General features: G+C 34.3%; 1 protein-coding gene across 4 annotated transcripts in view; it reads left to right on the forward strand.

The window, feature by feature from the left end:
- The window catches only part of CSMD1 (CUB and Sushi multiple domains 1), a 1051796-nt gene that overhangs the window by 973486 nt on the left and 62305 nt on the right, over nt 1-16005 (forward strand). For all 4 annotated transcript variants that reach the window (XM_021551131.2, XM_031504428.2, XM_021551132.2 and 1 more), the window contains 2 exons: nt 6520-6705; nt 15489-15683. In XM_021551131.2, the coding sequence (XP_021406806.2) occupies nt 6520-6705; nt 15489-15683 (381 nt within the window). The remainder of the gene's footprint in view (nt 1-6519; nt 6706-15488; nt 15684-16005) is intronic.

Consider the following 16005-nt stretch of genomic DNA (forward strand, 5'->3'; position numbering starts at 1 on the left):
ATACAACTTTACAACTCTGGCACAATAATTCCAACTTATATGTCTGAATGAGGCATATGTTTTTCAAAAAACTCTGAAATGGAAAGCATATTTAAAAATTTGTTTAGTACCTCTTATCAAAGCATTCTTTTTGAAAATTAATTAAAATACTGATTTGATCCAGCTCATGGATTTCATTATTGGATCTTTCTAAATCAAAATGTCTCTGATTAGTTGAGAAATTTCTGTAAAACCAGTTCTGCAGGGTTACATTTGTAAAGAATAACTTTAATTTGTAAGAATTAATTTTTGAAATCAAGTTTGATCATATTATCAAAAAGGGTAATTATTTTTTGCATATCTATTACAACATCTAATTTGAATATGAAAACATCTAATATGAGTTGATCTGATAGGGTCAGAAGATATTTTCAATTCATCTTGTCAAATGTAAAAGTTGTAATAATGTCCTGAATGCTGTATAAGAAACTTGACTCCTATCTAGGAAATTATAACTTACTGTTATTGCTTTTATTTCATTTGTAAATTGAAAAGAGAAACATAAGTCATGCTATATTCAAAAGAGATAAGGAGAGAAAATGACAATTGTATAATAACAGTAAGAGGCTGCTGAGAGGAAATAGTAAAGCCCCAGCAATGATACTGGCAACAACATTTGTTGATTAGCTCATGTATGGATTGCGATGCTGGGGGAGAATAGGAAGAGAAGACTGAGGCTGGGGATGAAGAGAAGACAAGAGAAAATATAAGAAAAGTTTGGCAAGAAAAGCAGTTTGAATGAAAAAGTGAAAGCAAGTTGTCAGGGTCAGTATGGCTCAGCAGTGAGCCATGGTACCAGTGAGAGTGCAACAGTCTCTTGCAGGCATGAGCAAATGCTTCTCTTTATCTCAACTGTTCTTCCTATACAGGACTCAGCTTTTGACTTTGTTCTGCCTGACTTTTCCCACTCATTCTTAAAAGAGCTAAAAATAATTTTAAGGAGCTTTGACAAACACTTGGCTGCTCTTCACCATTCAAGTTACTTCCTAGTAGGTTTATAAAAGAAAACTGGAGGTACTTACTATAAGGAAGTTCTGACCTGAATTGTAAGTACTTGGAAAGGCTCTATTTATGACAGAAGCATGATACAAGTTTAGGTGATGCCACCACTTCCTGCTTAAAATGCTGATTCCAGGTACTGTCATTATGCTTGCCTCTGTTCTTGAAGTCTATGGATGTACTGCTGAGCTAGAGATCTTTATACTTTTTGCTGTACTGAACAAAGATTATTCCAGAACCATGACTGTGTTCCATGTCTGCCCTGGGAGAGTGGGTTTGAAAACACCCATTTACAGTTTGCACAAGACCTATGACTCTGAGGCTACCAAACTGCTTCCTCTTAAAATCAGGTGGTTTGTGGTTTTGGGCATGGAATTAAACTTGGGCCTTTTACCTTTTTGTAAATGTTACTATGAAAAAATGTCCTTTTTAACATATAGTCTTAAAAATGTGAGGTAAGTAGCAAATTAAAAATACCAAATTCCAGCTATCTCTTATAAGCGAGTGACCATATTTCAAATATAAAACAATAAGTGTATTACTCTAGAGTAAAAAAATCGCAGAAATTTAAGGAGAAACCAGGTAGTTTAAAATCAATCTTTTAATAAGCTAAAATTAGTTTGAAAATGATTAAAATAATCTGTGTTCTTTCTTGATAGAGGAATTACAGCTAACCTTACATTAACAAGACCCTAAGTTAGGTTTTTCTTTTTTTTTTTTCCCTCCAGTGGAAAGTGTGAAATTTTAAGAGTTGGATTAAATTAGATCAAGATTGGCCAAGTATGATTTTGACTTGTGATAGGAGAATAGATGATCACTCATAGGGAGATTTTTATTTATACTCCCAATCTCATTTTCACTTCCTTTTTGATTTTTGTATGTATCCAAGTCTGAGAATTGTCAGCGCTCTCTCTAATGCTTCCAATTGGATATCATACACATAAGCCACTGAGCATGTTTTAATTTTGAATCCCACTTTTAGGGACTTCTGTTTCTAACTTCAATTTTTGGATATTTAAATGCCTTTTCCAGCACTATGTTCAATGCCAGAAACAAGTCACTCAATGATGAATGCTTGTGGATTAACTCTAGGGATTTTCCAGCATATGAAAATAAACTCAGTGTCTGCCTGTAATGCACTCCCCAGCTTCATTACTATATGCAATGAAATTGCATACTTTGAAGACAAATAATACGTATCTTACTGATATACAGGTGTATAGATACTTTAAAGTATTTCCATACACCTTAAATTTATTGGTTTTAATAAGAAATAAATGCAAGTATTATATGGAACGTGAAAGAGCAACTAAAACTACATTTCAGTTTCTAGATAAAAGGCTTTTCCCCTTGGATTGGAAGAAGTATACTTTTCCGGTGTGCAAGATAATAGATACAATTAAGGCTGACTTATATTTTTAACACTCTGAATGCACATCTCCCAGCTGGAACCTGTCAGTCTCATCTAACCACTGACCTAAGAAACATGCTTACAATTCCTCCAGTCAGAAGATTTTCTCACACAACTCTTAATTCTTTAACAATCTTGAAGCTGAGAGCTTCAAAATACTTGGTTGTGGCACAGTACTGTCATTGCTTCCACTGCCCAACAAAAAATATGCCATTTTAATCAGTTTAGTTCAGCTTACTTTAAATTCTAAAATACTTGCTATTTAGTGAAACTCTCCTTACTGATACACTTTGTTTTAACTGCTGCTCTAAAAGCCTTTAGCAGTGTTGATAAATTTGTAGCACCAGGAATATTTCATTCCAACCCCAGGCTCTGGGAGACAAACATACAAAAAATAAACAGATAAGACTCTAATTGGAACAGTGCCAGAATGCCCAAATGCTTTTATGATAACGTTCTGGTTTGAAAGCAAAACCAGTGAGAGACTCTAAATCACAAATACAATTTATTGGAAAAAGGGAAAAAAAAGACAAAAATACATGTAGTGATACAAAAGGAAGACCACCGACAAAGTCAGAATACAACCTGACACCTCTTTGGCCAGTGTGCTGGTAGCAGTTTAAGTCCAAATTGGAGTGGCTGCAGTTCCCTTAGGAGGGCAGATGTGGTTGCTGTGTCTTCTCAGAAACCTGTGAAAAGGCTGTTTCTCTGTTTAGAAATTTTCAGTTTTATCCAGGTGGGAATGGATAGCTCCTCCCCCTGGGCGGAGCATCTCACAATGGGCTGATGTTATTCTGAGTCACGAGGTGTGTCCTTAATCACCTGTTAAACAGAACTGGCTCCTGGGGAGTGTTATCGCCCAGTCATGTGGCAAGACCTTGATGGGCCTATGAACAGGAGATAAGGAAAACTGCCCAGAGGCAACTGCTACTCCAATGATAATAGGAAACTTCTTGGTGCTCCAATCTTGGACAGACAAATAGCTAAAGCAGCAGTGAGAAAAGCCTGGTAATTTAGCAGTGCAAGATTTGGAAACAACTAAGGAAAGAAGGGACAGAGTAAGGGCTGAGGTACATTCTGAGGATGAAAATGCTGAAGTGTGACAGGTAAGCATAGATTTTGAGGTACTTTAGTATACTGGACATTGCATCAGACCTGGCATAACTGAGAGGCCCACCTGTGTGTGAGCAGGCACTGTACATCTTTTATTCCTTAAAATAACTTGTACATAAGAGCTACTAAGTCTTGAACATTTCAGTGTGTCTCTAAAAAGGCTGTTGCTAAAGGTGAAGAATAAATGCTGACAGAATTATTAGCTTCTACCATGAATTAAACAGGCCTGAATTGGTTTGTTGGGTTTTTTTGTTTTGTTTTGTTTTCAAATGGCATAATAAAAACTTCTTCCTTTACTAAGGTATTTGAAGTTATTTCATGTTTTCAGAGTATTTAGAGGGAAATAAAATGTGGTCTACCTGTATATCAGATGTGCACATACGTGGGATGGGTTGATAGACTCATAGTTTTGAGTATTTTGTTTCATACAATTAAATGTATGTGCACTTAACACAGAGATTACTGTTTTGATATGAGAAAGGAGAGCTGAAAATGTTGACAAGAAGTTAAATCTTAACCAAAAGCATTCAGACATATTGTCACAAGTCAGAAGAGAACTGTAATGCATGTTAGGATGAGTGGTGGCATAGTGCAAGACACTGGGAACACTGGAATCTTTCACAGTAACCATGACTTGAAAGGCATTCGCATTTTTTATGGTGTACTACAGTAGAGTGAGTTTAACTTTCCATCAATTCAGCATGCAGACAAACCTTTTGCAAGTATGCTTGCTTGACACAAGATCAGAGTTGGTTCTAGTTGAAGGTAAAGTATTCAGCTGATATTTAGGGAATATAGAGCATTTAACTAGATACGTTTATGCTGACTTTGTTGAATACACTGGAGACCTGAAAAACTACCACTCCTGCTGTGGTCACCTAGTGGAAAATGACTTATAATATCAAAACCTGCCCCCAGAAGCTGCAGAGCTTGCTTTTCTCCTTCCACTTCTCCATTTTCTCTTACATGATTCAGAGTAGTTAAAAGTGGACTTCCAGAACCCCTTCCTTATCACTTCTCTCTACCTTCTGTGTCCCAGTACTCCTTCCAATGGCAGTAGGCTCAGCCCCTGCCCACTGATGGAGAAATACTCAGTTTTAAAAAGAGGATAATCCTAACAATTCTGGTTAAGATGCAAAAAGTGCCAAGAAGTTGTGTTACAAAGGAGGCAACTTATTTTGGAAGATTTGTATAGCTCTACTTCGTTAGCAATATGACAAATTCCAGATGAAAGGAACAGCAGAAATTAAGTAATCATTTGTCATTTCATCATGGTTATATCTCCTCATTGTAATAATTTTAAAAGTACTGTGCTATGTTTAATTTAAGTTCATCAGATCTGACAACTTGGAAAAACTGAAAAAAAATGTTGTGTTTATGGTACCATGATGATGTGTTCTGAAATTAGTAATTTACTTTGAATTTGGTATATAGTGATAAAAACTAATTTTTTTTTTTCAAAAAATACTAATCTTCAACACTAAAACGACTGATTTCTTATTTTGAAATTTATTTATTTTTATTTTAAAATATTGAACTATTGAATTGCTTCTAACCATTGAAATGTTAAGAAAAAATACTTTAATTTGTATTTTTAAATTTTAATTTCATTTGTAAATATTTTAAAATGAAAGCTTCAAAGCTTTTGGTGTATTTACTACAGAGCAGTAAACTAGATGCCAAACTCAGAGTAGCTTGTGATTCTGTACACATATACAGATACTGGTCTATACGAACTCATGAAATAGATTCATTGTAATAATTTGATAGGCAGCCTGCTCCAAGTTGCCATTTTGCAGAAAGCAACACCCTTTCACATAAGATAATACAACCTTCCCTTCAGAAGAACTGTGTGGCAAACATAAAGTATTTACCAGATTTAGTAACTTATTGAAGGACCTAGAGTTAATATCTGCACATTAATAACTACTTTAAAATAAACATAGTGTTAAAAGAATTTTTTTTTAAATATATATTATCAAAAGCAAGGAACCTGAGGAGTCAGATGACAGACAGCAATCTTGACTTGGAGATCTTTCCTAAAAGTGATTGAAATAGACATTTTTATAATTATACTCAGCCCAAAAATTGTATATTATGAGATACTGTTAAAGGAATGCTGGCTATTAATATATAAGCCTAAAAAAGCACCCTAGATGCTACTCAAACTTCACTAAGTTGACAACAAATTAAACTTTGATCTTGAAAGAAAAACTGTTCATTTGGAGTTAAATTCAGAAGGAGGAAAAAAAAAATTAATATAATGCAGTAAATAATTTCTTTCATGATGTAGAAAATTTATAAGCCTAGATACAGATAATATTTAAAATTCTGAAATAAATTAGTCAAATAGGTAAATAAGGTTTAAAATATCTGAATAATGTCCTTAAGTGGCACACTTCCCTGTCTAGTCATGTATTTGTTTTCTCATCAGACAAAAAATGTTAAATTGAATTCTTTATCAAGATCGTTCTAAATGCATAGAACAAACACACATGAACTATATGAACAAACTGTGATGAAGTAGTACAGGATTGGAAGAAAACCTGAAAGAATGGGGCAGACTATAAGAAAGCATTTAAGAATTTTTTAGTTCATTGGTTCTTGGACTAAATCTCTTTGGACACTTCTGATTTTCTTTTTTTTTCTCCAGCCAATAAAACATTGCCTTAAGCCTGTGTTGAAAATTTTCTCTCTGTAGTGATTATATTGAACTAAGTAATTACTTATAAAATGTTTGTCTATATTAGATGCACTTCTAAGTTTTTATCAATGCTTTAAATATCCTTATATTTATCAGAATTCTGCAAATATGATGCAAAATTAATTTCAATTTTTATAAATGAGATATGTCAAAATTGCTAATCTGTGTTTTATATTTTAGTGGTGGCACAATATTTTAACGATCTATATAGTAAAATTCCAACTCTTCACATTTTTCTTTTCTTTCTTTTCAGCTGTATCTTGTGGCATTCCTGAGTCCCCTGGGAATGGTTCAGTTATAGGTAATGAATTCACTTTGGGCAGTAGATTGATATATGAATGTAATGAGGGCTTCAAGCTAGAATCTAGTCAGCAAGCAACAGCAGTGTGTCAAGAAGATGGATTATGGAGCAACAAAGGGAGGCCACCTGTTTGCAAATGTAAGTGGGCATATATTTCTAAAGAATATTTCCCCACAGTTTTCTCAGGAAATTCTTCACTGCTGATATTTAGGTTTTACATACACATGTACCCTGAAATGGCCATTCAGGAATGAATCATCATTTAGCATGTAGTAAAGTAGAAGAGGCCTATAAATTTATTTAATTAAAAATTTTTTGTTTCATCTTATTCAAAATATCTGAATTTAAATTGTTATATAATTAAATTTCCTGTATATTTTCTTATTTTGAATAATATGCCCTTCACCATGATGAGTTACAATCAGCAATTATAATTTGGATTTTTTAATATAGCTTCTAAAGTAATAAAAGCAAAAATTATTTCTTAAAAGATTTGTGTAGATAATTAAGCTGGATAGGACTTCTTCAGTCTTTATTTCTGCCTCCTGTCAGGAACAAGCCAATATAGTGCAGACTTGTCTACTATATGGCTTAACCTCTCATTTGCATAGGGCAGCCACTTCTTCTCTCTGTCCTGCATCAAAGCAATAATTAACTGAGCCTGACTTCAACGTGACTTGAAATTCTGATTAGGACATACTCTCAGAGTTAATAATTGCTATAATACTATGCGTAAAAATTTTGAGAGTTAATTTAGGATCTTGATCTAATCAACAGCATATGTATGTGCCTTCCAGATTCTGAATTTGATAAGCACTTTTATTTTTTAAACAAGTAAAATTCAAGTCATTTTTAAAGAAATAGTAAAATGAGGCAAATACAAGAATTGTGAAGTTATACATGATTTTGAAAGCGTTTTCATTTATTTGAACCAATTAATAGCAAAAAATTATTAGAAAATATTTTTGAAAGTTAGTGTGAGAGAATTTCTAGGCATCCTTGACAGATGGTTTTTAAACCTTATTTTGAACACCCTCCTGAATACTCTCTTTCAGTAATTTACTTTCCTCCTTGCAGTTTTTCCTAGTATTTGTATAATCTGAAGCTTGTTTTCTGTAGTGTAAAGGCCTTATTTCATTTTGTATCCGTAGCGGAAAAATAGAAGTTACTTCATACTTCTTTTATTTTTGTTAATGTGTTTGAAAACTGTTATTTTTCAGTGTAGTGGGTTATCCTTAGTCATACCTCACCCAGCTGTTCACTTGCTTTCCCTTTTCAACCAGATGGGGAAAAAATGGGATGAAAACTCTCCTGGGTCAAGATAAGGAAAGAGTGAGGGCTCAGCTGGGAAAAAGTTAATTTAATGTATTGCCAATTAAAATAAGATGAAATAAGCTTTGGAAAATAACTGTTACAAAACATCAAAACAATGCTTTCCTCCCTCTTATTCCCAGGGTTGCCTTCATTCTGTTGGTTCTTTTCCTTACTCCAGCCAGGGCTCACCCCTGCCAGCACTTTGACTCCTGAAAGCAGTGCACTCATTCACCTTTTCTGTAGCAATAACTGTCTTACTGTGATTCTTTCTTACTCTTCCTTCCAACTTTTAAGACCAGTGATTCTCATTATTGTCCTCTGGACAATATCCAATTGATCTTCACCTTTCTTGAAGGGCAGTGCCTAAAACTGTACACAGCAATTCCACAGAGTACATAAAGAGGATTATTCAAAACCAGCTGTGATCACACAGACATGATGTGAATTCCAAGTTGTATACAGAGGGAAGGCAGTGCTTCAGTGATTTGGGGTGAGCTTCATTTTCAGAAAAAAAAATTGACAATGTACAAAGCACATAACTTGCATGATTAGTCAGCAAAAATGTTAACAGATTTATTTTTTTTTTTGAGGGAAGAGGCCAGATAAACTATCTAGGGATTAGATGTACTAAATTCATAACACAATATCTGCAGAAAAAAAAAAATTTAAAAGCTTGTATTATTGAAATATTCAAATTTACCCAATGACTACACTTTAAAATAATGCTTAATTACTAATATTTAGCACAACTTTCAACACTAAAAATTTTGTTTAGTATTTATAATAAACTAACAAAATATATAACATTTTCTTCTTTTCCTTGTCTTCTCTTTTCTTTTTTCTAAAAATTTATTGTTTGAAAAAGAATCCAATTACTCCTACATCTTGGCGTGCTAAATTAAAGTGCTAGTGATGTACATGACAATTTAAAATCAATATTTTCAGAATGAATTGCTATTCAGAGGGAAGCATGCTTTACCCAATATTTTTTACTTGCAAAGTGCAGAGAGCTTAGACAATCTGCATAACAACCTGGTTTTTTTCAGCATTGCTGCTGAAAGGATAGACATGTTTAGTCTCCAGAAACAGAAACATTTCTAACTTCATGGGAAGCAAACAAAGTACAGAAAGGTAAATGGTAAATAAATAGGTCCATTTTTATTCCCCTATCTGTTAAAATTAAGGTTGAAATCAGGGCATTTTGTTTTACAAAGCACCTCTGATAATATCATGCCTGAGGCAGATGTTTGAAAGGCCTTTCTTTTCATTAAAAGCATTTACATCAGATTTTAAGCATGAAAAATATGATTTGTGATGGTCATAGAGCAAGACACAGATGGATCATGGATATTAGGCTACTGAATTTAATTACAGAAAATGCAAAGCTATCTACTAAGAAAGCTTAATTGAATGACAAATATCTTGCTTCAGTTATTCTTCTTAGAGATCTTTAAAACATGGTGAAGGGAAGAGACTTCTCTATTGCTCTTCCATATAATCATAGAATCAGAAAATAGTTTGGGTTGGAAGGAACATTAAAGATCATCTAGTTCCAACCCCCCTGCCATGAACAGGAATACATTCCACTAGACCAGGTTGCTTATGGCCTCACCTAACCTGACTTTGGACACTTCAAGGAACTGGACATTTTCAGCCTCTCTGGGAAACCTGTTCCAGTGCCTCACCACTCTCATAGTGAAGAAATTCTAATCTAAACTTACTCTCTTTAAATTTGAAACTGTTCTTTTCCTATCACTACATGATCTTGTGAAAAGTCTCTCTCTAGCTCTCCTGTAGCTCCCTTAGGCACTGGAACGCTGCTCTAAGGTCTCCCAGGAGCCTAATTTTCTCCAGGCTGAATGCCACCAATTCCCTCAGCCTGTCATCATCAAGGTGCTCCAGCCCATTGATCATCTTTTTGGCCTTCTCTGTATTCACTCCAACAGGTCCGCATCCTTCTTTTGTTGGGGGCTCTAGAGCTGGACTCAGTGTTCCAGGTGGGTCTCACAAGAGCAGAACAGAGGGGTTAAATCATCTCTCTCAACCTCCTGGTCACACTTCTTTCAATGCAGCCCAGAGTACATTTGGCCTTCTGGACTGCAAGTGCACATTACTCACTCGTGTCAAGCTTCTCATCAACCAACACCCCAAGTCCTTCTCCTCAGGGCTCCTCCCAATTTACTCTGTGCCCAGCCTGTACTCATGTTTCAGATTGCCCTGACCCGTGGGTAGGACCTTGCACTTGGTCCTATTGGACTTCACAAGGGTCATCATTATCCACTGGTTTGTTTACTTTTCAAATCTGTGTCTCGCTGGCCTTTGTTCTTACTGCTTTCCTTTTCATAGAAGTATGTGGATGCGTAACCTAGAATACTGAGTTTATGGTTCATTTTTCTAACATATTAATTGGCTAAGATAGTCCCTGTAACTGCATAACTTCATTGCTCTTTTTCACTATTCCTTTAATACATTTATTCAAAAATTTAAATCAGGTCCTTGATTGGTTTATGCTAATTCATCTAACATCAAATATTTTAAGGAACAGCTAGTGTCACTTTTCTGTAATCTTTGTATTGCAGATTTTGCTGTAGATGTTTTTTTTTGAAGGTGTAGTGTGCTAAGCTGTAACAATGATGGTTCAGACATATTTTTTCTATAAATAAATTGAAAAATAATTATAAATTTTATAATTTATGAGTTTATAAAATTAGCTTTTAAAATAATTTTTAATATGTTTGGAAAATATCTAGTTATAGAACTAAGAATCATAAGGAGTTCTGAAATAAAACATTACTTGTAGTTTAAATACAAAACCAAATTTGCTAAGAGAAACAGACAAAGATTCACATCAATTCATCGTAAGTATTTTTTTAAGTATTTTGTCAGCATTTGGTATGTAACATAGAGTACTTATTCAATTAAATGTACTAAAAGAGTTCATACATTTAGCAATTTTTAATTAGTCCAGATACATTAGACTGATAACAGATTAGCTTGATATAGTTGAATGGATTGACAGCCTGATGCTGAATACCACATGATCCTTTTGTTTATCTGTTTTGTGGTTTTGAAGTCTTTCCTGTTTGAATATACTGACCAACACAAACAGTTTAATTTCCTTTGTATCAGCATACTGAGACTATCAACTTGCTTAAGTGATCCTATTTTGTTCTGGGGTCTTTGTTCATAGATTCTGTGATGCATAGGATTACTTGGTTTCCTACTGTCTTCTAATTTTACTACTTGTGAATTTAAAGCACACTACTCTCTCAGATATAATGCATGACTTCACCTTAATGTTGTTCATATTTTTAAGCTAATACTGAAGATACTCAAAAGGTTATATTCGAAAAATGTAGGTCACATTACTGCATTAAGTTCACCAGGTAGTAAGTCCAAAATGCCATTTTCCATTTTTGTGGTTGCTAACTCCCAGTTGAAGAATGGCAATTAAGTATCATGTGCTCCTTGCACATGATAAATAATAAGTATTACTTATTAATAAAAAATATTTCAAAATAATAATAGCAAGTATTACTAAATAGCAAGTTCTTGTAATTGAGATATTTTTCCATCATGAACATTATACTTCTTCTTCTTTGAAAAAGATAATTGCACTCAGAGTCACAATACTCAAGATACTCTTGAAGAGTAACCTTCAGATGTTTTTCAACACTTCTCAAAATAAGCTTTTACATGAATATTATTTTGCACTTTTGATATTCAGAGCAGTGAAGGAGTAAAATTTTTCACTGAAGTGAGACTGATAGGCCTGTAGTTTCCTTCTTCTTGCCTTTCTTAATGAAGGAATACACCTTCCTTTTTTGCCTTATTTCCAAGAGGAGATCCTTGTTCAGCCAAGCCAGCCTTTTGTCTCACCTGCTTGACTTTAGACATTCCTGTGCCCTCAGGGAGGCAAAGCTTAAAAAATGACCAGATGAATCCCAACACCTGCAAAGATATTTTCCATGGGGATTTTACTTACTAGTTTCCTGAGAAGTTTGAAATCTGCACTCCTCACTCCAGAGTTGAGGTTTTGCTGGCACTTTTCCTCTTTTCAACAGAAATTTTAAACTCAGCAGCTTTAGCATCGCTGCGGCCAAGACGGTCACCGAGCTCCACTTCACTTATGAGATCTTCCCTGTTGACAAGCAATAGATCAAGGAGGGCATCTCTCTTATGATCTTTTCCATATTTTTAGGAATCTTCTGCTCTGGGTTGTAGCACACCATCTGTGTGGTTCTCCCAGATAATTTCTGGTAAGTTGAAGTCCCCTATAAGGACAAGACCAGTTGATTTTGAAGTGTCCCTTAGCTGCAAAAAGAATAATTTGTTGGCATCATCATCCTAGCTGTAGGTCTACAGTAGGCTTCCACAATGGCATTCACATGATTTGTTTGTCCCTTGATTCTTATCCAGAAACTCTCAACTGAGTCATTGCCAACAGAGAACTCCATCTATTCTAACCCTTCTATTAAATCAGTGCCACCCCCACTCCACCTGTTGCTTTTTCTGCCCTGCCTTATCCCTCCTAAAGAGCCTGTCACCATCTAAAAGGGCACTCCAGTCGCAGGGCTCATCCCACTGGTGTCACCATCTAAAAGGGCACTGCAGTCGCAGGGCTCATCCCACTGGGTTTAATTTATGCCAATGATATCAGATTGGGACTGGGGCAAAGCTTCCAGCTCATTTTGTTTTACTTGTGCTGTGCATGTGTAGAAACATTTAAGTCTGATACTTTGTAACCAGCACCTTGTGAAGCACACTGAGAGATTGGTGCTTTTTTCCTCAAGTTTTAGCACACCGTACCATCACTTCTCATTGCCAAGCCTGGTATTTTCCCAAAATACTTTAACTCACTGTCAGTGAGCCCCACTAGCACCTGTGCTAGAGCTCTTTCTCCCCTCTGAGAAAGGTGCATCCTGTCAGATGCCAGTAGACCAGGTGTTAAGTAGATCATACCATGGTCAACAAACCCCAAATTTTTCCACTTACACCAGCCTCAAAGCCACACATTGACCTGACAGATCTGCCTATTTGAGCTTCATAAAAATTCTTTTTTATGGTAATTACAGGTCAGTATGGATTCTCTGGTTTTGAGTCTATTCAGAATTCTCAATATATGGAGATTGTCACGTCATTAAAATAGATAAGCTTAAGCATTATTTTAAATTATAATTATATTTTCTGACCTGTATTTTAATGTAAATAAATGTTATTTGTAAAATGTATTATAAAAATGCCTGGAGAAGTAAGAGAACTTATTCCCACCCACAAGAATTGAGATAATTCCTTACAGAGTTTCATCTATGTAAATGAGAATTTAAATAGTGCCCAGACCATCAATTTCCATGAGACTGATCATAAAGGCAAGTTAATACACTCATTCACAAACCATGTGCACAAAATCAAGCATCTGTTAATAGTCACTTTTGTTTCTTGAAGGATGAGGAATTTGATAAATCAAAATCAGTCCCTGTAAAATTAAATTTTTTCAAGCAGCAGGTTTAGTTGATTACATCAACACACCCTAGAAGTGTATTCTGTATTGAGGAACATCTTTAATTAGAAATCAAACATTTATGAATTAGAAACTGATAGTTTTTTGTAAAGTGTGCTTGTAAATTTAAGTGTATCTATATATAAAGAATAAATTGCATACTGACCTCAGTATGTAGAGGTAACTTCTATGCACCTTCATATTATGAAATAGCTGAGCCTGTTTTGAGATGTCCTGTGGTTAATTCTAAAATTTTTGCTATGGGACTAAACAAGAAGCTTGCTTTCATATTTGAAAGAACCAATAAAATTACTGTTTGGAAGGAGGAGTGATAAAAAGGTTTAAGTTGATAGGAATTAAGTTCCTATTTAGAATATGTTTTTTTTTTCTGAAAGACCTATATGAGTTTCACTACAAGGTGTTAAGCAGAGTGCTTCAATATGCATATTTAATTTAACAAGTACAGAAAAATGTTTATTGGTTGGTAGTTCATAGTCTTTCCATAGCTATGAAACAATTTAGTATTAATACCAAAATAAACTAAATTAGGAAGTAGGAAGTCCTCTATTAACCTGGGATACCATTCTTCAATAGTCAAAATATTGTTTTAAAGGCCAAAGTGATGACCTATTAAGTTTCCAAGTGATTGTACACTGATAATCCTTCCTAAGACATACAAAAATAATTATAGGAAAATATTCTACAATTTCAGCTCAATATAACATTAGAACCTGTCATTTGGAAGTTCTTCAAATTATTTCTCCTTTATAAATTCTTACTCATCTTCACAGATATACTGTGTTCAGTTCTGATTTTCCTGGATGCCAAAATTTGCCATAAGTAAGATAACTATTGGAAAAAGGTAGATGTATAGTTATAACATTAACATCTACATTTTTACAAGTATTTTGATTCTATCACTTTCCCTTTAGTTCAGTGATTGCCTTAACTAATCTCTTCCATCACACATTCATACTTGTGATAAAACCTCTTTATACCACTCAGCAGCCTGAAGTCTACAGAATATGTAATTATTAATTTATGTATTTTTTGCCAGCTTGGTAGTCTTTTTCCTTGTGGCATGGTATGAATTTATTGTAGCATAAATGAGAACCGCGGTCTTCTTTTTATTGCTTCGTTTGGGATTTTTACACTTGCTCCTAATGCTTTTGTCTTCCACTGAGCAACATATGAAGAAACTAAATTTATGCTGTTGGTTGGTTGATTTTCTTTGGAAAGTATAGCTTTTCTCAATTGTTTCTGGGCTAGTTATTATTCCTAAAGTATTCACTTAGTGAATCTCACTTAGTGACATAAACAGTCAATAATTCATCTAGACTTTGTCTATAGCAGGAAAATTCTGAATAACATGGTAAAAGATAACAAATACAGCTAGTTTAAATAGTCATAAATATTTTCATAATGCTAGTCTAGAGTCATAGGTACATTAAGATAGAATTCTATGTCAATATCATAAATATTTTAAGAATTCTGAGGACTTAGATTGCAGAGCATCAAATTGAAACTGAAAAAAGAACATAAATTATACTTACTGTCTGTAGTCAGTAACTGCATTCTCTAACAAAATACAAAATATTAAAAACAACACAACTGAAATAACTCTAAAAAAATGATGACATTTAGGAAGATTTTTAAAGTCTTCTAAACTGGAATGAAATTATTTTCCTGTATACCCACAATATATGGTTTTATAGTGATTAGCATTTCACTGTGTGCTAGCAGCTTTATGGCAAACTGTCTTAAGAACTTCAAGATTTGCAAACATTACATAGCAATATTTGCTTTCCCTTTTATATCCACCATAGTCTCTGATGTGTTTTGTCTCTGAAATCTTTGAATAAATCTCATTAGAGAGTATAACTGTATGTCATTGTTCCACTATGTCCACTAAATGAAAATACGCTACAAACTCCAGTTCAATTTGTAATACTCACTTTGAGTTCTATTTTTCTTTGAACTTATAGTTCCAAAATGACTATGGTATTTTAAGTCTCAGATTGCAAAATATCTGCCAGCAAGGCTAGGCATTCACTTATAAAGAAATATAGGGGCAGAATGCTAATATGTACATGTCCTTTCTTCACAGCTGTAACCTGCCCCAGCATAGAGACTCTTCTGTCAGAACATGTTGTCTGGAGACTGATTTCTGGGTCACTGAATGAGTATGGAGCTCAAGTCATGCTCAGCTGCAGTCCTGGATATTATTTATTGGGTCAAAGACTCATACAGTGCAGGACTAATGGAACCTGGAGTGTAGGCAATGAAAGGCCATCTTGTAAGGGTAAGGCACATACTTGTTTACAGAATATCCTATGCTTTCTAATACATATATTTTCTTTTGTAAATGAAGGCTTATTAAACTATTTTTCTCTCACATTCCAATAAGTAAGAAAGTGTGACATTTTCATTAACTTGAAATTAATTTATTCCAACTCCTTAGGTGTTAAGTACAATGTGTTTCATAATAAGAACCAATGATGTACCATCAACATATCAATTCGTATGTATTCTACTAGGTAATGCATAAATATGTAGAAAGTACTAGGAGAGAATGTTATTACTTTAGAATATTCCAGATTAGAGTTAGATTAGAAGATTATATT

The sequence above is a fragment of the Lonchura striata genome, chromosome 3, assembly GCF_046129695.1.
Source record: "Lonchura striata isolate bLonStr1 chromosome 3, bLonStr1.mat, whole genome shotgun sequence".
Taxonomy (NCBI): domain Eukaryota; kingdom Metazoa; phylum Chordata; class Aves; order Passeriformes; family Estrildidae; genus Lonchura; species Lonchura striata.